At 33.4% G+C, this 24,785-nt stretch overlaps 1 protein-coding gene and 1 pseudogene across 1 annotated transcript; both read right to left on the bottom strand.

Moving 5' to 3' along the window:
• Nucleotides 1–2,050: 2,050 nt before the first annotated feature.
• Nucleotides 2,051–10,674, bottom strand: LOC128225871 (neurotrypsin-like). The gene is made up of 6 exons (XM_052935769.1): nt 10,599–10,674; nt 9,377–9,550; nt 3,965–4,112; nt 3,421–3,587; nt 3,022–3,169; nt 2,051–2,412 (listed from the first exon to the last, which is right to left on the bottom strand). The coding sequence occupies exons 1-6, from the start codon at nt 10,672–10,674 to the stop codon at nt 2,184–2,186; spliced, it is 942 nt and encodes a 313-aa protein (XP_052791729.1). The 3' UTR covers nt 2,051–2,183.
• A 1,653-nt stretch (nt 10,675–12,327) lies between these two features.
• LOC128227525 (uncharacterized protein DDB_G0271670-like) lies at nt 12,328–17,019 on the bottom strand (annotated as a pseudogene).
• Nucleotides 17,020–24,785: the final 7,766 nt, after the last annotated feature.

The following is a 24,785-nucleotide window of genomic DNA, read 5'->3' as shown; positions in this document are numbered from 1 at the left end:
CCAAAGGTTGGATTGGTCTAAATATATATATATATATATATATATATATATATATATATATATATATAAGCGAAAACATGGTATCTACAGTTTCGATTTAATATGCATTAAACTGATTCACATTATCAAACGCTTTACATCATTTAAATGATTTAAAGGCATGCATTATATTTTATGTTAACTTTAATAGCTTCAACACGTTCTGAGCAGACCGTATTTGATTGAATTATTAGTATCATTAAAATCTTTGGTAGCATTATTATCAAACGTATAGGTATAAATGCTTTTAAAATATTCATAAAATGCATGTGTTCTTGTTTGATTTATGTGAAGGTTGGAATATATTTAGTATTGAAAAATCACCATTTCTTATTAAGTTTACAATATCTTATAAACACTTTTCGGTCACATTACTTTTACGTCATTATAAATTGCCTTTCAGCGTCTAAATACAAGCTTCGTGTCATAGTTTTTTAATTTTAAACAAATTTTTATCACTTGGTGCACTTTTTTAAAATATACTATAACTACTAATACTTATTCTACTACTACTACTACTACTACTACTACTACTACTACTACTACTACTACTACTACTACTACTACTACTACTACTACTACTACTACTACTACTACTTCTTCTGCGGCTGCTGCTGCTGCTGCTGCTGCTGCTACTACTACTACTACTACAACTACTACTTCTACTACTACTACTACTTCTACTACTACTACTACTACTACTACTACTACTACTACTACAACTACTACTACTGCTGCTGATGCTGTTGCTGCTGCTGCTACTACTACTACTACTACTACTACTACTACTATTACTACTAATACTACTACTACTACTACTACTACTTCTACTACTACTACTACTACAACTACTACTACTACTACTACTACTACTACTACTACTACTACTACTAATACTACTACTACTACTACTACTACTACTACTACTACTGCTACTGCTACTGCTACTGCTACTGCTACTACTACTGCTGCTGCTGCTGCTGCTGCTGCTGCTGCTACTACTACTACTACTACTACTACTACTACTACTACTACTACTACTACTACTACTACTACTACTACTACTACTACTACTACTACTACTACTACTACTTCTACTATTTCTACTACTACTACTACTACTACTACTACTACTACTACTACTACTACTACTACTACTACTACTACTACTACTACTTCTACTACTACTACTACTATGACCTACTCACATTGGTTAGCATGCGACATGTTATTTTCCCTTAATTAATATGCGTTTGTTTGACATCAACCTTGGCATGGCCAAGTTAAAGCCCGGAAACAAAACAAAACAAAGTGTTGCCAAACATCCGGCCAACCGTCCAACTACCGACATACCTCATAATGATAACCTAGATTTTCATTTAGACTTTATTATAATAGTAATATTTTACTTTTCATGCAATATTTCAAACTGAATTCATAACTGCCAACTTGTACAATCAATAAGGTAAAGTTTCCATTTCTGTTCATACACACTATACGTTACGGCCATCTTTGACAAAATGTTTGCTTATAAGGTTATATTAAACTTGAAGTAAATAATAATTGGATAAGGCTTTAGGTAATTTATATATTAAAGTTCACCTAAGAAGTGATATAACCAAATGTATCCTAAATATCAAAACAAAATTAAGATGTCTATTTGAAAGTAAACGTTTATTTTGTTTAGAATTTGGCATCCATCTTGTACGCCTTTTTGAGCTTGGTATGGTCAAAATGCATTCATAACATTAATGTTTACGTATTCAATGATAACAATCAAACAATGATGATTTCTAAACAAATGCCAAACCCTATGCAAAAATTTTAAAGAAATTCGTGAAATGTTTGAGGCAATCATAAGGAAAACATGCATTCCATAACTCACAGTACCAGTTTATGATATTTTCATAACTTCTACTTTCGAACACCTTGCTGTCGCTTTTGTGAATATTTCATATTTTGTAAGTGATAATTTTGATCTCCGAATGATCATTATGTTCCTTAAGCATTTATCATTTAAGGCTTGAAACATTCGTACTCCATTTAATTGTTTTCCTTTATTCTTAAATGCACTTTCTGCCTCGTATATAAATGTTGATTATTTTTGTTTTTGCTTTGTATGTAAGATACATGTATGTACTGTTCTAGTAGTTAATACATTTTCTATCGAACTCCAAGAAATGGAGAGGTAAAAGACGATATTTACTACATGCAACTCCGACATCTTCTCCATGCGAACAGTCGTGCTGTCCCCAATGTTTGAAAACACACAAGTTGATCACACTTTCGTTTCCTTGACAAATACCATTGTCCAGCCAGATTGGGCCAGTACCTCTACCGTAATAAGCACTCGAACGTACCGTTACATTGCCCCTGTAATTGAATAATATGTATGTGAAAAACTACAGAAACAAGCTCAGTAGCCAAAAGAATAAAAAATACACCCTGTTTAATGGCACAGGGTAGACGCCAAAGACATAGAACACTAAAAAAATCACAAACAAGAAACATGGAACAACAGCACAAAACTCCACAAACAGAGCTGTGCATGTAAACTATAATAAAAAAAACTATATATGTTGATCAAGGATTGTTAGATTGTAAAATGTAAATTTACTGGGGTTTTAAAACCAGTTTACGTGCACAAACCTCAAGTCTAAAAAATAAATAATTTTATACTAGATTCTTAACACTTTCCACTAATGATTTTTGGATATTCAAAAAGGGAGCTTTTGTAACTCAATTGCTACAAATGCTTAAAGCGTAAGGACAACCACTTGATTCCGTTTCCTAGATCGAAACTAATACAAATTCTAATTTTAATACATCATCTGTGTGTCTGATACTGCTAATTAAGTTGGAATTTTGTGCATGAATAAGTGTTACAGCGGAGAAAAAAAATGTTATCATAAAGCAACAAATATTTTACCCAGAAGTACTTATATTATAATATAATTTTATTTACCTATTGCAATAACTTACGTAGCATATCCGAGCTGTCGACATACGACCTTGGCAAAGTTTATGTTTATGCCATCATCACAGATCGTACCCCATGTTCCATTGTGAAGTACTTCAACACGACCATCTAATTGCGTTGAACCGTTACGTAGTCTGATAGCACTTGAACCTAGATAATAAAAATAATGCTTTTGAATTTCAATTTAAATGAGGTTTTATAATTTCGATGTTCCATTGTGAAAAGCTCCCGCAAGTCCAGTATTAGAATAATATACATGACATTACTAAGACTACTAGCTAATGATATTATCATTTAAACTGAGTACTGTGTATATATCATTGACACATGAACCAGGCTAACAATACGTTTTCAATCGGTTTTTACCCTTCAGAAATGGATTAATAAAAGGTGATATATACTACATGTAACTCCGACATCTTCATTATGTCCGCAGTTGTGTTGTCCCCATGCTCTGGACATACACAAGTCGACCACAGTCTCCTTTCCTTGACATGAAACATCGTCCAGCCAAATCTGATCACTGCCTGCACCAAAATAGGCATTCGAATGAACCGCAACATTGACCCTTAAATTGAAAGCGTCTGATAAATACAAATTTATATTCTCGCATGAATTCTGATTATTGACCCTTTCCACTCATGCTATATGCAACTAATTAGATAAAGTGTTTTAATAATTAAGAGAATAAACGTTTGTAACTCAATCGATATAAATGCTTTAAGCATAAAGACTCTAACTTGATTCCTATTCCTGGAGAGAAATTAATGTTGATGTTCTTTATTTTTTATTTCTGTATCTCAGACTGCCAAAAGATTTGGAGCTTTTGCATAAATAAGTGGTTAAGGTAAGAAATTGTTGTATTTTAAAGCAACAAATGTTTGACCAAGAAATACTTAAATATTTTTTTTTTAGAAAAGTTATCTAAAAAGCTAAATGACTTACGTTTCATATTCGAGCTGTCGACATACGACCTTGGCAAAGTATACGTCTGTTCCATCATCACAGATCGTACCCCATGTTCCATTGTGAAGTACTTCAACACGACCCTCTAATTGCGTTGTACCGTTACGTAGTCTAATAAGACGTGAACCTCAAAAAGAAAAGAAAAAAAAATATTTTCAATTCTTATTTGGCGTTTAATTTGTCACGATTCAATTGTGAAAAACTTTCGCAATACCCTCCGCGTGCTGTAAGTTAGTCGAATAAAACTGTTGCCGATGCTGCCTGAAAAATGGAGCTATTGACCTTTACCTCAAGCATGGTTATGATAATTTTAAAATTATTAATGGACTCACAACCATTGTGCAACAAGGAACACATATTTACTAGCGAGCCACAGTGCGACCAGGTTTTCATTTAGCGCAAAAGTAAGGTTTTGGAAATCTTAGCGAGTGTTGAACAGGCATAAACAAGATACATATAGACAAGGGTAACACTATGCCCACAAACTCTCGGCAAGTGTGCAAAAAGAAAAACATATTTACTAGACACGCCCAAATGCTACCAGGTTTTTACTTTGCGCTATTAAAAGTCTTAAATTCAAATAGTGATGGAAAAACATGTAGATGGGCAAGGATAACTGTTTGCTTGTTGTGTTTTTGTATGTTTTAATAAAGCTTTGTCAAATCGTCAATTATACCAAACCCCCCGAATAGAAAAACTGAAACAGTTGCGTAAAAGGCTGTTGACACAAATATCCAAGTATTTTGATGTTTATGGAACTCACAGCGTTATATCGGCATTGCGTTTTCATTAGGAATGTAAGTGGTGGCCACTCTGATGGCCATCCATTAAGGGTACTATGACAAAAAGCGAAATACAAGAAAATTCCACCAATGTCCCTTAACGTTTGGCCATGACTCTAAACTTCTTACATGGGATAATTCTTGCTATAACCCAATGCATGGAAAACTTACAGACCAAAGAAGCCAATATATAAGGAATTATGACAATTACCCTTAAGTGTGACTTAAATCATTGTCCAACTGACATTTGTCTAAGACGTAAAATGCCGATTTCTCATGTCAAGTAATTTTCTTCGCATATTACAGCCCGGGCAAATCAAAACAAAACACCACTAACTTTGACCAATTGCAACGACTCTTTAATGTGGTATTGACATTTGCCTTACTGACATTGGTCTTGCAGACGACATGCCGGTTTCTTATTTGTTATTTTTAAATGAGCCGTTGCATTGCCAAGTTATAGCCCGAACACAACACATGTTCTTCCCAAACACCCGCCAAAACGCCAGCACAAACACCAAAATACCCCCTATAACCTAGATAGGCTTTAGGAGTTGTTCCTTATGTTATTATATATTTAATACTGAAAAATAAACATATTTTTAAAACAAAATTCAGATTCCTAACCGCCCTTCTTCACAACCAATATATATATAAATTTGCATTTCTATTTTATGCACAAATATAGAAGAGCTATACTTAGCTCAGGGTTGCTTTATTCGATTTTGTGTTGCTTTAAGTAAATAGTGACTGGATATGTTTTAAGTAATTAATTAATTTGATGTCGTTTAAGTAATTATATTTTTTTCGGTAACACCTAATTTGTCTAAATCATCAAATAGAAGACAAACAGTAGTTCATGAAGAAAATATACCTAAATCAAAGCTAACAATTATTTGGTTTAATTTCGTTGCCGATCGTTGACGCAATATTGAGCTTGGTATAGTCGAATGGCTTATAGGTACATTGAGATTGTACATTTGGCGGCAATTTTAGATTTTGATTTTATCTTGCCTAAAGTGATATTTTAGCCCTTAAAGAGAGCTACAATCCTGATTTGTTCTGATCCTTATTCTGAACTAATGGTTAAACTGAACTGTTTTTCTAATCCAACAAACAATAAAGAAGCTATTGCTTTTTAGTTTTTCGTAATATTTTATGAAGATAAATGAGATGGACGTGGCTTTCTATCAAATTGCTGTTTAATATTTACATTTTAACACAAATTACAATTGTGATTGCTAGCTAAAGTACATTGTTTTTATTGTATATGGAATGTCTTTACCAATACAAAAACATGTGTTAAAGAAGAAGTGTTGATATGGTGACTAATACAGATCATTTTAATTTTTGCAGAAGAATTACAGGAGCTATGACACTTAACCATTTTGATTGGCAGCATCATGCAAGCGAAATCAAGATTTGCATAACTTCGTCCAATTTTAGTATATTTCCAATATTCATTCAATAACGAATACAATTAGTTAACAGTGTCATTTTAAAAACCCACTTAAAGTTCGAATGTTGCCCTGTCCTATTTTCATTCCAAAAATATCATTTAATGGCTTTTTCATAAAAAATTTTACATTTTCGAACATTTTTGCCATCTAGATATCATTTTGAATATAAATGATGTGTACTATATGATATTACACTTATTCTTTATTTTACAATTGAATATGAGATGTCTTACGAATACATGTCAATGTTCATGTCCATTTGTGTACGAATGTTTTACATTTGAATCTACTTGAGCCATCTTAGACAAAATCTTGAAAATCTCGTGTTGCCCTTAGGCGGAACGAGGCCATCAATCGGTGTCTAGACTAGCAAGATATGAAAAAACACATTTTTTATGCCTTGTGATGCAAAAAGGGATTTTGCTGCCGTTGTTATGAAATCCAGACGACATTATTTTAATGTTTAAGTTAAATTGAGATAAACAACTCACAAAGAGCCTCGGAACTCCCTTCAGCTTTGCCAAAAAATAATCGAAATCAACGATATGTCCCAACAGTTACAGTTGCAATTTGAACAATGGAATAAATAGGCATTAAAACGTTGAAACAAAGTATAGGGACAAAAATCAAGAGACTGATAAGATTTTAAAAAATACGCAACTGTATTAATCGTTTTAATTTACAATATCATTTCTTTTGTTTAAAGTAAATGTATTTTTCTGCCGCCATCACTACAGCACAGTGACAACTGGGATCCTCAGTTTGACTCCTAGCGGTCTAAAATGCCAGGGAGCTATACTGATAATATTACTGATAATATATATTGCGTCTTAACCTAAATATCAATGTAAAGATTAATCATCTAAGTTTATATTTATATTATTATATCCAAATCTTTGAACGTAGTCTGTGTATCCTTAAGCAACTATGTTAGATACATATAATGTTGATATTGCGCTTTTAGGCGAAAACAAACTATAACCTACATTTGCTTTATTTATGAATCATATTCAAATAAATAACGACAGTTAATGTGAACGAATATGGCATACATTTTGGTCGATTTGAATGTGAAGAGCTGAAAGTGCCATTGTGTTTAAATTATTATTGCCATTAAGAAATAACCTGCTACCATTTAAAGAAAACCATCATATACTAGAAAATGAACTAGATGTACAGATAAAATATCTTTGTATATGCTTTGTGTATATCTGCTTTCTGCTAATAGCATTGAGTACTATACGTCTGTATTAATTGAGCTGAAATCGTTACTATCCCATTATACCCAGGTTGGTCACGTTATGTTGGCCGTATATTCCAATGGTCAGTATAATATCAAACAGCGACCATCGATCCGCAACTGCAAAATTGATCTTACATACAGACTTTATTATTAACAATGCCTTGTCATCTTTACAATACGCAATAGGCGATAGCAATGGATGAATTTTTATTCCTAATGAAATTATAATAGACCATGTACTTGTGGAATCTTCATATGTGATGAAAAAGTATATTTTCGGACCATTTACCGCTTATCTACAGCATATCAGCGACGTCAATTATAAAATCAAAGCCACCGCTACGCATATATATTTGTATTTTACATTTCGAAATGTTGCCCTGATTTCCTTAACATGATAATAATAAACGCAGTCAAATCAGCAAGTATTTTACTCCCAGACTTCCAAATATATATACCTTGATTAGAAACGAGATAAAATAACATTTTACATAACGGCCCATCAAGGTCTATTTATATGTTTTAAAATAAGTATGCCAATTGTAAGATATTGCAGCAATTGTGGAATAATAATATATCTAGGGACATTACTAAACAATCGAAACCAACATTTTTTGTTAAGAACCTCCTAAGATTTCACTTTACAACAAGATCTGGTATGTTCGAATCCATGCTGGGACTTGGCAAGTTATATTTGTCTGTAAAAGTCAGGAAATTATTGTTTACACTTACATAGTAGCTTTATCTAATAAAAGTTTGAAATAATAAAACCATGATGAATGCAATGATAAAAAAAAAAAGATTTTAAAATAGCAACAAAAAACATACAGTATAAATCAGATCGAGAAGTTCTTGTTCAGTGTGTACTAAGAAATTAATAAATAAAAAAATGAATTAATGAATGTATTATTAAATAAATGAATGGATGGATGAAAAGATTAAGGGATGGATGGAAATATGAAAGAAGAATGAAGGGATAGAAGGAGGCATGTAGGAAAAGAGGATGTAAGGAAATTTGGAAGGAAGTTTGGAAGGAAGTTTGGAAGTCTTGAAGAAAGAAAGTTTTGAAGGAAGTTTGGTAGGAAATTTGGAGGTTTTGAAGGAGTTTACAAGGAAAAAAGTTTGGAAAGAAAGAGTTTTGGAAAAAGGAAGGTAGGAAGAAAGTTTGGAGGGCAGGAAGTTTGGAAAGAAGGAAATTTGGAAGTTTAGAAGGATGGAAGGATGTTTGGAATAAGGAAAGAAGAAAGAAAGAAAGGAAGGAAGGAAGGAAGGAAGGAAGGAAGGAAGGAAGGAAGGAAGGAAGGAAGGAAGGAAGGAAGGAAGGAAGGAAGGAAGGAAGGAAGGAAGGAAGGAAGGAAGGAAGGAAGGAAGGAAGGAAGGAAGGAAGGAAGGAAGGAAGGAAGGAAGGAAGGAAGGAAGGAAGGAAGGAAGGAAGGAAGGAAGGAAGGAAGGAAGGAAGGAAGGAAGGAAGGAAGGAAGGAAGGAAGGAAGGAAGGAAGGAAGGAACATGTCCACTAGGGAAAATATGCAAAGAATAAAACATATTGATAAAGTTAAAATGATATAATTAACCCGAATTCAATATATTATTCAACAAATAATTTATTTGCGAAGAAAGTATGTTTACAGTTTCTTTACCATATTAATTTATTAGATTATTATTGACATAGGCCTTATATCGTTTTAAAATTTATAATTAAGACGACAAGGGTGAAACACGAATTCAAAATAATAAGGTTTACTAAATAAATAAAATATTGAATGAATTTTAAATAGACCATTATATTAATACAAAGCGATGGTTGTTTACGTTAACTTTCCAAACTAAAAGCATGGAAAACAATTAGATTGTTAAATGATTTCCACGAAACAGCAGAGGTGTCATTTTTTTCTAATACACACATACCAATAGTACAAGTTGGGGAAACACCATCCAATTGACCGTCAGCTTGACAAGTCCTCACTAAATTGCCATTCGTATGGCTGTAGCCTCCTGCACATGTGTACGTAACGGTCGTATTGTAAACAATCGCTGCCCCATCATATATGGCGTATCCTACGTGCGGTATTTTGCAAGCTCCTGTGAAAACGAATACACACATGCATATAAGGTCTTATTTTGCAACTTTGTTCTGTCATTTTAAATATTTTACATGGTCCTATCCGTTCCAGGGACTTTAAACATCGCATGCTGACAACATTGTTTTCTTATTTTGATCAAATTAATTTGTTTAATCTATGTATGTGCATGAACATTACACGATATTAGTTTAATTTAGAAAAAAATCAAGTTTAATACAATTAAATTTCATTTTTTTTTCAAAGGCTTTTAGTGAAAGTAAGCACCGCCTGTTGTATGTAGATATTGAAATGTTAAATACTATTTACGGATGGAATTTCTAATTAAGTGTTAGAAACCAAATTTAACTTCAATCTTTAAATTCATGTTTGTTTATTAATTGAAATAATTATCATAATGAATAGTTTTTGCTTGAAAACATCGCCAACGTTACATATAACGTGAATGTCAATAATAATTTCAGAGCTTGTCGTGGTGCAGTTATGCCATGTAACTCTCTGGTAAGCCTTGACGTTTTGTAAAGTAAAATAAATTCGGATGAAGCATGTCAGTATGTTTCGTGTTTATGGTCTTCTCTTAACTCAATTAAGCTTCTGAATAAAACATAAAATTAATATCGAATGATATTGTGTTTTTGTCGCCAAAATCAATACTTTTAAATTAAACATTACAGTGTAGAATACCATAAGAGAAAGATATATTCATAGATTGCTTGATGGATGAAGGGATATGTAGTATACTTATGCCGATGACATTGGGCATTGTCAACAACAAACTCATTCCCCTTTTTAATTTTCCCATAAATATCGCTTTACTCTTTCGATTGCACATCCTTTTTTGTATCTAAATGTTTAATCATTTCTGTACGCTTTGTCTGCTTGATTAAGTTTCCAGAAAATGAAAAATAAAAGGTGATGTATACTACATGTTACTCCGACATCTTTATTATGCCCACAGTTGTGCTGTCCCCATGGTCTGAACATTCACAAGTCGATAACAGTCTCGTTCCCTTGACAAGTGCCATCATCCAACCAAATCGGGCCATTACCTTCACCGTAATAGGCATTTGAAAGTAACGCCACGTTGTCCCTGGAATTGGACAAGTCTATTGAATAAATGTTCATATTCGAGAAATGCATACTCTCTGATTTTTTACCCTTTCCACTCACAATATATGCAACTGATTTTAATTTCAATAAGGGAACTTCTGTTACTCAATCAATACAAATTCTCAAAGTATAAAAACACCCACTTTAATGCGTTTCCTATATTGAATTTCATACTGATGTCTTTTTCCCGTTTTTATTTGTGCATCCCAGAGTGCCGATATATTTGGAACTTTTTGCATTAAACGCGAAGAAAAATGTTAATGAAAAGAAATAAAGGTTTGACCAAGTAATATTTTAGCAGTTTTATTGTCACTACCTACTACCTATTTTAGTCAAATAACATACGTAGAATATCCGAGTTGTCGACACACGACCCTGGCAAAGTTAGTGTTCAAACCATCCCTACATATCGTACCCCATGCTCCATTGTGATATACTTCAACACGACCCTCTAATTGCCTTGCACCATTATGTAGTCTAATAGCACTTGAATCTAAAGAAGTAAAAAAAAAACATTTGAAAGTCAATTGTAACACAAAAACCTTGTCTCAGTGTGGCGTGTCTAATTTTTATGATTTCATTTAGATACAATGGATGCAAATCTTAGAACGTTGGACTGTTCAAATTGTTTTTACCATTCTAGAACATGATTTCAATATTTCAATTGCTCAGGCAATATAGTCATCAGTTTAAGTCGAATGTCCAACCCCAAGATTGCGGAAGTTTTCAAAATGAAATGTTGACGTTTTAATAATATACTAAAAGACATGTCAAAGAACTTTTTCTTCATGAACCGGAAAAAGACAGCTACGTTATAAGCTATAATTTTGCGTGAGGTGAGTCCATGCATTAAGCAGCGTAATAGACATTCTGTTAAAAAATTGGGGTTAAAAATTAATCAAACTAATAAGAATCGATAAAACATGAAAGGAACAGAAAATTTGTTGATTTCAGAGTGTGAAATGAACTACGAACTTAAACTTAAATCAACAAATATCAACTATATGTGAAAAGTCGAAGCGAATTGCAAGATAGCAATGAAATATATGACGGGGCGTGATAACTACATTCATTTAACAACTCCTTAGTAAAATATCTAGTACTACTACTCTTACTACTACCCTTACTACTACTATTACTACTTCTACTACTACTATTACTACTATTACTACTATTACTACTATTACTACTACTACTACTCCTACTATAAATACTACTACTACTACTACTTCTACTACTACTACTACTACTACTACTACTACTACTACTACTACTACTACTACTACTACTCCTACTACTACTACTACTACTACTACTACTACTACTACTACTACTACTACTACTACTACTACTTATACTGCTGCTACTACTGCTACTACTACTCTTACTACTACTACTACTACTACTACTCCTACTCCTACTACTACTACTACTACTACTACTACTATTACTACTATTACTACTACTACTACTCCTACTACTACTTCTACTACTACTACTACTACTACTACTACTACTACTACTACTACTACTACTACTACTACTACTACTACTACTACTACTACTACTACTACTACTACTACTACTACTACTACTACTACTACTTATACTGCTGCTACTACTGCTACTACTACTCTTACTACTACTACTACTACTACTACTCCTACTCCTACTACTACTACTACTACTACTACTACTACTACTACTACTACTACTACTACTACTACTCCTACTACTACTTCTACTACTACTACTACTACTACTACTACTACTACTACTACTACTACTACTACTACTACTACTACTACTACTACTACTACTACTACTACTACTACTACTACTCCTACTACTACTACTACTCCTACTACTACTACTACTACTACTACTACTACTACTACTACTACTACTACTACTACTACTACTACTACTACTACTACTACTACTACTACTACTACTACTACTTCTGCTACTACTGCTACTACTACTCTTACTACTACTACTACTACCTCTCTTACTTCTACTCTTACTACTACTACTTCGACTACAACTACTACTACTACTTCTACTACTACTACTACTACTACTACTACTACTACTACTACTACTACTACTACTACTACTACTACTACTACTACTACTACTACTACTACTACTACTACTACTTCTACTACTACTACTACTACAACTACTACTACTACTACTACTACTACTACTACTACTACTAATGCTACTACTACTACTATATTCGTGTTAGTAGTTTCACCAAAGACATTTTTATAATGTTTTTAATAAAAATAAATAATGACGAGGGTCCGTTTTAGGATATAATTTGTAATTAAGAAAGATTTTCAAAACAAACATGAAATCTCTCCTAAAATTATTTTTGAAGCTTATGAGAATATTTACCTACCATTACATTTTACTCCGACATATTTACTTCGAAAGCAGTTGATATGTCGCCATTGGTTGAAGTCGAGTCGAATACAAGGATGTTTGAACAATGATCTGAATTTTACCTTGACAGTTGACCTATTTTAATTCCGCTATTCCATGGACATGTAACAGCTCGGACAAGACAAAAGACAATGATAGTTTTCCATTTAATATTAAGTGATATATCGACCTTTGATCTACTGACATCAGTTATCATGCGACAGTTCATTTTCTTGCTGTGAATATGCGTTAGTTTGATATAAATCTTTGCATGACCAACTTAAATCCCGGAAACAAAACAAAACAAATCGTTGCCAAACATTCGACCAACCGTCCGCCTGCCAACATACCTCAGAATGATAACCTAGATTTTTATTTTGACCAAGTATTATCTTACCTTTCATGCATAATTGTAAATATGCCAGCATTTAAAACAAAATCATAACTGCCAACTTGTACATCAATACGGTAACGTTTCCATTTCTGTTCATACACGCTAGTACATTACCGCCATCTTTGACAAAATGTTTGCTTATTAGGTAATATGAAACTTTAAGTAAATAATGATTGGATAAGCTTTTAAGTAATTTATCAAATCAGTTTCACCAAATGTGTCCAAAATATCAAAGTTTAACTTAAAATTAGTTCTTGTTTCGTCTGTTCGAAAGTTAACGTTAATTTTATTTACAATTTGGCATTCATCTTTGACGCCTTTTTGACCATGGTATGGTAAAATGCTGCATAAGAACATGAATGTATACGTATTCAATAGTTATGCGAAATGCTAAAAGAAACAAGCTCAGTAGCAAACAGTTTAAACATAAACCTGGCACTGGGTAAACGCCAAAAACAAATAACATAAAATCACAAACAAGAAACATGGAAGAACATCAAAAAACTCCACAAGCAGCACAGTGCATACATACTTTATATAAAAAAACTAGGTATGTTTATCAAAGATTGTTAGGTACCGCCTTGGAACGGTCAGTAAGATGTGAATTTATTGGAGTTTTAATGCTAACAATAACACAATGATGATTTCTGAACAAATGTAAAGAAAATGGAGAAATGAAAGATGATATTTACTACATGTAACTCCGACATCTTCTCCATGCGAACAGTCGTGCTGTCCCCAAGGTCTGAACACACACAAGTTGATCGAACTTTCGTTTCCTTGACAAGTACCATCGTCCAGCCAAATGGGGCCAGTACCTCTACCAAAATAGGCTCTCGAACGTACCGTAACATTGTCCCTGAAATTGAACAAGTCTCATAAATAAATATTTTTATTCTAGAAAAGTATTCACTCTGATTATTGACCCATTTCTCTCATAATATTTGCAGAATATTTTGATATTCAAAATGTGACCTTTTGTTACTCAATCGCTATGCTTAAAGCGTAAAAACACCCACTTGACTACGATTTCTAGATCGAAACACTTCATAATGTGTGTATCTGATACAGCTAATAAAGTTGAAATTTTGTGCATGAATAAGTGTTAAAGCGGAGAAAAAATGTTTTCAATAAGCAACAAATATTTGACCAAGAAATACTTCAACAATATTATTTACTTATTTAGCAACATAACTTACGTAGCATATCCGAGCTGTCGACATACGACCTTGGCAAAGTTTACGTCTGTATCATCATCACAGATCGTGCCCCATGTTCCATTGTGAAGTACTTCAACACGACCCTCTAATTGCGTTGTACCGTTACGTATTCTTATAAGACGTGAACCTATAAAAGAAAAAAAAAATCTTTCGTGGCGATTAATTTGTCACGATTCAATTGTGAAAAACTTACGCTATACCCTCCGCGTGCCGTAAGTTAGTCGAATAAAACTGGTGCCGATGCAGTCTGAATAATGGAGCTATTGATCTTTAATTGGTTTCAATAATTTGAAAAAAAATTCATAGGACTCACAACCATTGTGCAAAAATGAAAACATCTTTATTTGACAAGCCGCAACGCGACCAGGTTTTCATTTTGCGCGAAAAAAGGTTTTGACAAACTTAACGGGTATATAGGCATACAAATTGACAAAGGTAACACTATGCCCTAGAATTCTCGACAAATGTGCCTAAAGGTAAACATATTTACTAGACACACCCAAACGCCACCAATATTTTAATTTGCGCTTTTGAAATGTTTGTATAAATTAAACTTAAAAGCATGCAGGTGGGCAAGGATAAATGTTTGCTTATTAAGCTTTTTATATGTTATACTCAAGGTTTGTCTTTCGCAAATAAAACCAAAGCCGCCGCTAAATAAAACTACTGAAACAGTTGCGTGAAAGTTTTTTGAAACAAATATAATGTATTCTGATGTAAATGGACCTCATAGCGTTTATTGGCATAAATTATATGAGCTTGGACTAGTAATTGTGGCAACTCTGATGGCCAACTTGACGCTTTGCTTACACACTGTTTGGTTCTTGCAATAAATATATATTCTATATATATTAAACGTATATTATTCACACATTGATTTTGTCATATTTATCAATTGTTTTGCATTTGTCTTTTATTTTGCTACTTGTATTCACTTAGTTGCTTAATGTACATGTTAATTCCGTCGACAGATGCTTGTTAATTTACTTGACGCTTTGCTTACATACTGTTTGGTTCTCACAATAAATATATATTATATATATATATATATATATTACTGTCCTTCCCGTTGATAGAACCCGTAACGCCAATCCGGTGACATTTGGCGCCCAACATTTTGGAATCAACGGAGAAGGCAAGAAGCTCTAGTCTATTTGATCGGACCAGCTATATACGCAGTGCCGTTGTTTAACCCTGTTACAAGGGACCAGTTACGTGTGGTACCGGTAGTGGACCAGTTCTGTCTGCTGGAATTCATAGTGAGCTAGCTGGACATATATATAAGTGCACTTGTGAGATTTGGATACTGTGTTAAGGCCGTTTACTTTCCCGGGAACATATATATTTTTGCCAGTAAGTACTCTCCGCAGTCTTGGACTCCAGATCCAGGACCGTCGCTTAGGGTTGCGTAGGAGGATAACCCGCTACGCATACTTTACATATATTTGTATATGTGTGCCTCTTTGTAAGGACACATTATGATCGGTTTTTACAAATGTCCAGTAACTGTTTGTGTGTGTGTTTTTTTGTGTTAATTGGCTATTATTCTGTCGACGGATTGGTGAGTGCTTATTTAATGCTATTGTAAGGGTATACACTGTCCACTGGATTGGATAATTGCTGGCTGCTTAAGTTAAGGTGGGAAAGGATTGAAAGAAATTGCATATTCGAATCAGGCCTTTTCATATTTTTATTTTATGTTACGCCCGATTCCCTTCTTTCCCTATAAATAAATAATTAAAAAACACTATTTTTTTGTTCATTAGAAAATAAATATTTGATATGTTATTTGGACCATAGATGCATTAATAAATGTTCATTTACTACAACCACTACTACTACTCTCCTTCTATTACTACTACTACTACTACTACTACTACTACTACTACTACTACTACTACTACTACTACTACTACTACTACTACTACTACTACTACTACTATTACTACTACTACTACTACTACTACTACTACTACTACTACTACTACTACTACTACTACTACTACTACTACTACTACTACTACTACTACTACTACTACTACTACTTCTACTACTACTACTACTACTACTACTACTACTACTACTACTACTACTACTACTACTACTACTACTACTTCTACTACTACTACTACTACTACTACTACTACTACTACTACTACTACTACTACTACTACTACTACTACTACTACTATTACTACTACTACTACTACTACTACTACTACTACTACTACTACTACTACTACTACTACTACTACTACTACTACAACTACTACTACTACTACTACTACTACTACTACTACTACTACTACTACTACTACTACTACTACTACTACTACTACTACTACTACTACTACTACTACTACTACTACTACTACTACTATTACTACTGTTTTCGAGCATGATGTTCCTTAAACGGATTTTGTTGCATTTTCAAAGCATTTTCAGCCATAGAATCACTCGAAAAAATAACGCAGACTTGCAAATTGTTTGTGTAACAGTAACTTTGTCAAAGTGATAAAACGGGGAAAGTGAATGACGTGAAAATGACGTCGAAAGTACGGTGAGTGCAAAAACCCTAAAGGTTGAGGTTAAGTACAGCAGTTTCCTTTATGGAAATAGATGAAGAGGAGGTAGAAACTTTCTTTAAAAGAACTGCATCAGAAGTGATAATGTGGGCCTGAAGCCACTGTCTCTATATCTGTACCTACACGGAAATCACCACCTCGTCATTTTGTATTTCCATCTCCAAGACGATCGCCACGTCGTCACCAAACTAAACCCTCAAGTGCCTCAGACATGATGAGCAACAAGACAGGGGTTATCAAAAATCAACGGGAAAGAATATCACGAGAGTACAAACATCCTCTGCTGCTAGAGTGGGTACTAAGATGATTAACACAGCGATATATTCTCATTTCGACACCCACTCTTATTTATCAGTTGAGACTTCGGCTGGTATTTTATGATCTGCTTTGGGTAGAGAATATTGGAAGGGACGAATTTGGGGTTGTGACGACACAGGACCTACCAGTAGCCTGGAATTCACACTTCCATCTGGATAGAACTACAGCGTTGTCTGGAAAGATCTATGATCTTCATTGTATTTTAAAGGTCGCCCCTGATTTTCAGATTAAGTCAAAGGTAGTGTCGTTAAATTCTGCGATCCATTCAGCTATCCATCAGTGGAGCTAGCCACCATGCAATTTTAAGCTGGATTTCCGTTCACCATAGGGCTACACCCAAAACACGTATCTGGAATAAGCCTATTCTCGAGACACCTGTTTGTCTTCTAAAGGGATAAAAGCTCTTGGTAATAACGGTAGTATTGGACATGACAACACAGTCAAGGAAAATATTATGGAGCTCAATATGAGGTTTGGGGCAAAGCTCTGACGCTGATCTAATACGGACCATGTCCTTGTTTTACATGGGTGGGGATAAATATAAGTCACGAATGGTAACCAAGGTCCATTGTTTTTCAGGAAGCCGGTACCGGAACGCTCACTTTGGATAAACTCAGTCAAACAGGCATTTGAAGCGTCCAGGGAAGCGTAACGGCATTTGCCAGAAGAGAAACTGATACTATTCTTAAAAATAAACAGACGGTTTCCCTTCCGTCTATCTGGGCGGGGATCAATCGAAACAAAAACCTAGAGGAGACAATGTAATAGTGTGCTCAATGAACCCCTTGTGCATCAGCAAAGATTAAGCCTATGTATTTGACTGATCAATGACTGTTTTGGTACATCACCATTTAAACTATATCAATACAATATTTGTTTCCATTGAATCAAGAATGGGAAGTGATGTTTTAGAACTGTATAACAACTGTTGATTGCACGCTGGTACGAGGATTTCCAATCACGAATACGAAAGTGACTACCTCTGGGGAAGACACTCGAAAGACGTCATTGTGGGTCACAGTTACAAAAACAATTAAACTAACAAATAACCCTACGAAACCCATATATCGCATTCTAATAGTACAAATACTTAACCTCTAATCTTCTCAGGGGACACTTTTGGATTGCATGCAATTCTCTAAGATAAATGGGACACTTTTGGATTGCATGCAAGTCCCAGAGATAATAATGAACACGCTTTCATGTTACTTTTCGATTTTTTCTTGAATATGAGTTACTTTCATACTTATTAATTGTATGTACTTATTCATTGACATCAAGTTTATTTTGCCCTGACAGTTCCAACACTGTAGAAATCCTCAACTTTCAGGAACCCAAATTCTGAAAACTTCACTTTGTGGCCAGTATCCCTAGAAATTCTTTATAGTATTATGTAATAGAGATTTCCTCTAATTTGTGAAATGCAATTTTCCAATTTTACAATCGTTATCAAAAAATCGAAATATATGTATTTTTCTGAGTATACAACGCAAATATAATCATTATCTTTATAAAATTAAAACTTATCGTTTGCCACTTTGGAAGTTTGTGTCTTAAAAAATGTTTGCAAATAAACCGGATTTTTAAACTTATACTTGATGGTGAAATTCCTGCCCTTACCAATATATAACATACCCGCGGACTAGTTTATTTTTCAAAATGCCAAAATTCATGGTATCATGTAACAATACAGTAATTTATTTTGTAAGCAGTGAAATATGCTGTTCATATAAACCGCAATATGTTTATTGTTATTGATCTTTAGCCATATGAATGGTTATTTGTACAGCTAATAGGTATGTAGTTCTACCGAATAATGTTATAATAATTAAATAATTCAGACAATATATGAACACAGTAACTATTTTCCCTTTATAGGGATAAACTGTTCGCTAGACTATATTTTGTATTCATTTAGGCTACATGTATTTTTGTGACATAACACTTGAAAAAATAATTCACGGTTATGTTTTGAAAGTAAATGAATTCTCTTACCTTGACAGTTTATACACGGAATAAAAATAACCATGAGAAGCTTCCAAAATGGGCCAGTTCCCATGATGCCAAACGATCTTCAGTGGTGTTGTAGAGTTCTAAAGCATTGTTACACCAGTTTGATATAGAATTTGCAATAAATAGTGGATCTAATATAAACTTATTGCAAATAAGTGTCCTTCAATATGATCTTCATGATTCGTAAAATAGACGAAAAATAGTCCAGTTCATTCACACAAGCCCTGCGCATTCTTACTGCAAGTGATACAGCAGATGATTACTACCAAGCACTCTTGGCTCAAGTATGATGCAAATGAGGAATTACTTTTACCCACCTATAGTGTTATTATGATGCAAATGAGAAAGATGTGGTGTTGTCATCATGGAACACTTGAGGATGCTTTTAATGTTTTGTTTTGTTTTAATTTTAGGCCAGACTTGTTAAAGGATGTTTAAAATATGTAACAAACAGAGTTTAATTCTGTGTGCTCCTCTTTCACATTCGATGAGACTTCTTTCTATATGTTGAATATAAAAGGGCAAACCACTTATATTGTTATTTTATCAAAATACTTATAGTCTTTAATGACGAAACTTTATATTGATTGAAACCGCTGTCAACGTTGCTATGCCGATTACAATTATGCGTTTTGTTGATACTAATGTTGATGATGCTACTGACAACGAGTGTGTTGATAATAATGAGTATCATAATGCGGTTGGTGTTGATGATCATGTTGGTCTTGTACCAGTTTTAGTAACCAAGTTGTATACCATAGTCAAGACTGGTCGATGAAGTCCAGTTTCCAGTATGCATACACAGTGGTGATAGTAAGGAATGGTCTCTATCATTAATACACTGTCTTCAGTGGGCGAAATGGTCTTAATCTTGGTGATGAAGACATAATATAATAAACATCATAATAATATAATTTAATAATTTAAACACATCATTAATACATTGTCCGCATGGTGAAGACTGGTTAAAACATCAAGACATCTGTTTCAAACCATTAAACATACTAGTGTTTAGATCGATATAAACTATACACAATAGTTCACAATAAACAGTTACGTACATTTACTTGGAACTGATCGGATTAAACTCAAATGCGAATTGCATACAATGATAGCGATGATACTGTCAGCAATATCGACAATAAAGTGATTTTTGATAATGCTTATTCATAATACACCGCTTTACAAGCATATATTTTATATGTCCTATATTTTAAGGTTCACAAGAAAAGGATGATACAGAATTTGTATTGTCTTCCTGGTCACGATTTACGGCTACGAGTTTTTTTCTTTCTTGGCAGCAAATCACCGCATTTATCTATAGTTTCATATTAAAATGTGCACTTGTAAATGTTGTTTCAACTTGAGTTATTCGTGAGAGTATTAGTATGAAATTGTAGCTTTTCAAGATGATGCACTTGCAATATTTAACTCATGTCTCATTAAATTCATTGCGAAATAAGTTCTTTCAACATCATACTTATCACCTCTATTTGGCACGATGTTAAACGTACATATAACTTTGTCAATCAGATATTTTTATATTTATTTTACTTATAGCAAGCAGTATCCTATAAGATATCCGATACACAAATTTGTGAAAGTTGGATGCCTGGTGACCCCATATTTGTTTGTATGATTTGAAGGGATTTTCTGTGCAAACAAAGAAAACAAAAACAGTATACATTTACTCAAATATTATGACAAACACGCATTTTTGGCGCCCAATTTCATATGGAACAAAGACCAAATATATACAAACTTTAACAGCTTTACTGTTATGTATTTTCTATGTATGCATGCATGTAATCATTAAACGTTAAATATAATAGGTTAAGTATTTGTAAGTGCTAAATGAGGAAGTATACTGAATCAATCTGAGTGAATAGTAATAACGACATCTTGTGATTGTTATGTTTCCTAATGTGTCTTCCTCTTGTGAGTAAACGGAAGACGCTTATGAATTACGTTCAATATGGTTAAGACATTTTCTCAAAATAATAACAAATCACGTTACAATCACTTAAATAACAACTGTTTCAAATTAAGATAAGGTCACATCAATTAAACACACGTAGTGTATTTGTCATCGATGTCTATATGCTAAGAAACATTTGTGTAAAAATATAATTAATAAATATTCATTAATACAAATTAAACTAGCCATTCTTAATAGAGAAAAGAAGACAAAGCAAAAAGCAGTTTTCACGTCGTTTTAAAACTAATTTGAGTTTCTTTGTTTAATTTCAAAAGGTAAAATATGCCCATTTTGTTTCCCTACGTAAGAACTGACATTCAAAGGTTATCTATATGTTCCGATGTTATTTTGTTATAAAATCATTTCGGATCAATACATTCTTTCCTGTGTAATAAAATGAATGCTTAGTTTTAATTTACTTTGTTTCATTTTCTTGTGATCAGATTGTCAAATATAACTTCCGTGAATTCTTTTGACCACTTATTTCATGATTTTGTCTTACACTTAACATGTTTTCCTTGTTCCGTGTAATTGTCTTATTTTGCTTTAACTAATTAGAGATGAAAGATATAATTTAAAAAACAGCTGGGTGTTTGTAGTTATTTTACTTCTTAAATATTTTATGATATATTCAAAATTAAGGAAGACCAATACCTATATTTACGATTATATAATATGTAAACAATTGTAGAAATTACACTTAAAAAGGCTAAATGAAAAAAAAAATGTTTCCGATAAGAAAACTTATTTATTGTTTAAATTAAAGTAAAATCTTTTAGGGATTCAGATTGTTTTGTTTCGAATAGGTGGTCTATTAAGGAGTTTAAATATGGTCTATTATATTACCAAGAAAAAGTTAAGACATTAGAAGAACATTACTGATGTATGCAACTTTTCCCAGCGTACAGATGTATGTATGTGTGTTAAAAAAATGTGTGTTTGAATGTGTGTGTACATCTACATGTATATGTATATGTGTGTTTGTTTGTGTGTATGTATGTGTATGTTCATGCGTGTATACAATTGTTATAGGTTCGAAAACTCGTTTACTATTAAAGAAAAATAATTATGTCATACGTAAATAAATAAGTGGATTTTTTTTAATTACTTTTAAAGAACGAATATTTTAGATATATTTTTTTTTATCATCAAATGCATTCATATGAATTTTTCATTTGAATCTTCTTCTTGTTTATATTTTTCATAGAGATGCGTTAAGAATACCGTCCCTGTTTCTTTTACCGAGTAGGCTGACCGACACGTGCATAAAACTCATATTTAAAATGGTATCTTAGGTCCTTGTCTTAGGTTGTTGATGATTGTTCAAAGTATCGCAAAAAAGGTTAATATAAACATTTCAATTTATTCAAAAACAATTTACATTATAGAGGATAAATGTGTACAATTATTCATGTTTGAAAAATATTAACTTAAGTTTATTGATTTCAGGAGATCGGTTAAAGTACTCGTAGACCTTCAGTACTTAGGTGAATTTGTTTGGCAGGAAACTAGTAACATAGTTTCCTCGTGTACTTGTTGGGTATGTAGCTAAAACTAATATGTTTTCGTCACTCGAGGTTTTGTATTTGGTGAAATAAGAAGTTATTTTGAAATGTCTGAAAGCGGAGATATAAATTTGAAAAATTCTTTGGTTAAAGATTTGCATTGGTATTTTGACAATAATTTTGACCAGCTGAAAAGGAATGTAGAATCTGATATGGAATGGGCGGCGGAGTCGGCTAGGATGAGAGTTGAAAATTCTGTCTCATTATAAAGACCTGGCAACAATAAACGGTTTGAACTTAATTGGGAGGTTCTTAAATTTTGTGATAAAGCTATTACTTTGAGAGAAGTTGACAGTTCATCAGTTCATGAAGGAAATAAATACTAAAATTGAGCCTCTAAAATTATTATATTTGCCGAAAACTCACCTACCGGGTTGAACATTATTGCTGAATACATATTGTATGATGTTGCTAGTGATTCCGATGACGATAAGCGGGTTCGTTAGGCTGAATTCGACTCGTCATATTGAAAAAAAAACGATTGAAAGCAGTCGGCTTCCTTTGTTAATAATGGCCCTGCTGGGCAACCTTCTTCTTTTGGAAGCTTTCGGGGAGGTCGAAGCCGCGGATCCCTAGCAGAAGGACGTTTCGTGCAGTGTTGAACAGTCATATGTTTCAAATGCTGCTCAGAGGGACTCCTTTCGAGCGGATGCGCCGCAGACCAACTCCATGGGTATCGGGCGAGGCAGAGGAGTAACCAGACCGGTGGCTGCAGCAACCGCCTCTCCATAGACGCAGCAATTCGTCCCACCAAATGGCGGACAGTGATTTTGAAAAGTATTGGTTATTATCAAATAAAATTTGTTTCAATCAGACTGAATTGCAGACTTTTTTATGAAAATTTTGAAAACTCTATTTCACAACATTCTGTTAAAGGAAAAACTAAAGAACTGTTTTATATTATGAAACAATACTTTAGGCGGATAATAAATTTGGTTTATTATAGAAAATGGATATGTCTCACCTTTTATTATTATTTAACCACCATGTTTTATCATGACAAATAATCAATCAGCATTACGAAATTATGTATTTGTATCTTCAGCAACAGTACATGATTCGTTTAAGCTCAAATTAGTTTCAGATGCCTGTCATTTTGGTTTACATTCGTTTCGTTCTAGTGGTGTTACAGCTGGTGCTAAAAAGAAACTATCTGAAACTCTATTTCAAAAACATTTCAGTTGGATATATGCTTCTTCCAAGGACAATTATGTAAAAAACAACTTAAAGGAAAGATTGTCAGTGACACTGAATTTAAACTTATAGTACGTTTTATTAATGTTTGAAAGCATTAATTGCCACTTACAAAGATATTCATTAAAGAATTTATTTGATAAATATTTGTGCATTTTGTAGGAATGTAGAATACAAAGTTAATTTGGTTGTTTATTTTTAGCTCGACTATTCGAATAATAAGGAGGGCTTTACTACTCGCCCCAGCGTCGTTGTCGGCGTTTGCGTCGGCGTCTGGTTTAAGTTTTAGGGCAAGTTGTGATTTTCACTTATAACTCCAATACCCTTTATTCAATTTACCTAATACTTCACACAGTTGCTTAGGGACATTACCTTATGGGGTTAGATAATTCCACTTTATCAATTATAGATAATATAGCCCCTGAT

The sequence above is a fragment of the Mya arenaria genome, chromosome 3, assembly GCF_026914265.1.
Source record: "Mya arenaria isolate MELC-2E11 chromosome 3, ASM2691426v1".
NCBI lineage: Eukaryota > Metazoa > Mollusca > Bivalvia > Myida > Myidae > Mya > Mya arenaria.
Note: the sequence above shows the minus strand (reverse complement) of the source record. Positions and strands in the feature narration are given on the sequence as shown.

Coding starts and splice junctions, on each gene's coding strand:
- LOC128225871 (XM_052935769.1), bottom strand. CDS start 10,674: ATGAACATTTATTCAATAGACTTGTCCAATTCCAGGGACAACGTGGCG. Junction 9,551..10,598: donor AAATGCCTATTACGGTGAAG/GTAATGGCCCGA, acceptor TCGTTTTCACAG/GAGCTTGCAAAATACCGCAC. Junction 3,588..3,964: donor CGACAGCTCGAATATGAAAC/GTAAGTCATTTA, acceptor TTTCAATTTAAG/GGTCAATGTTGCGGTTCATT.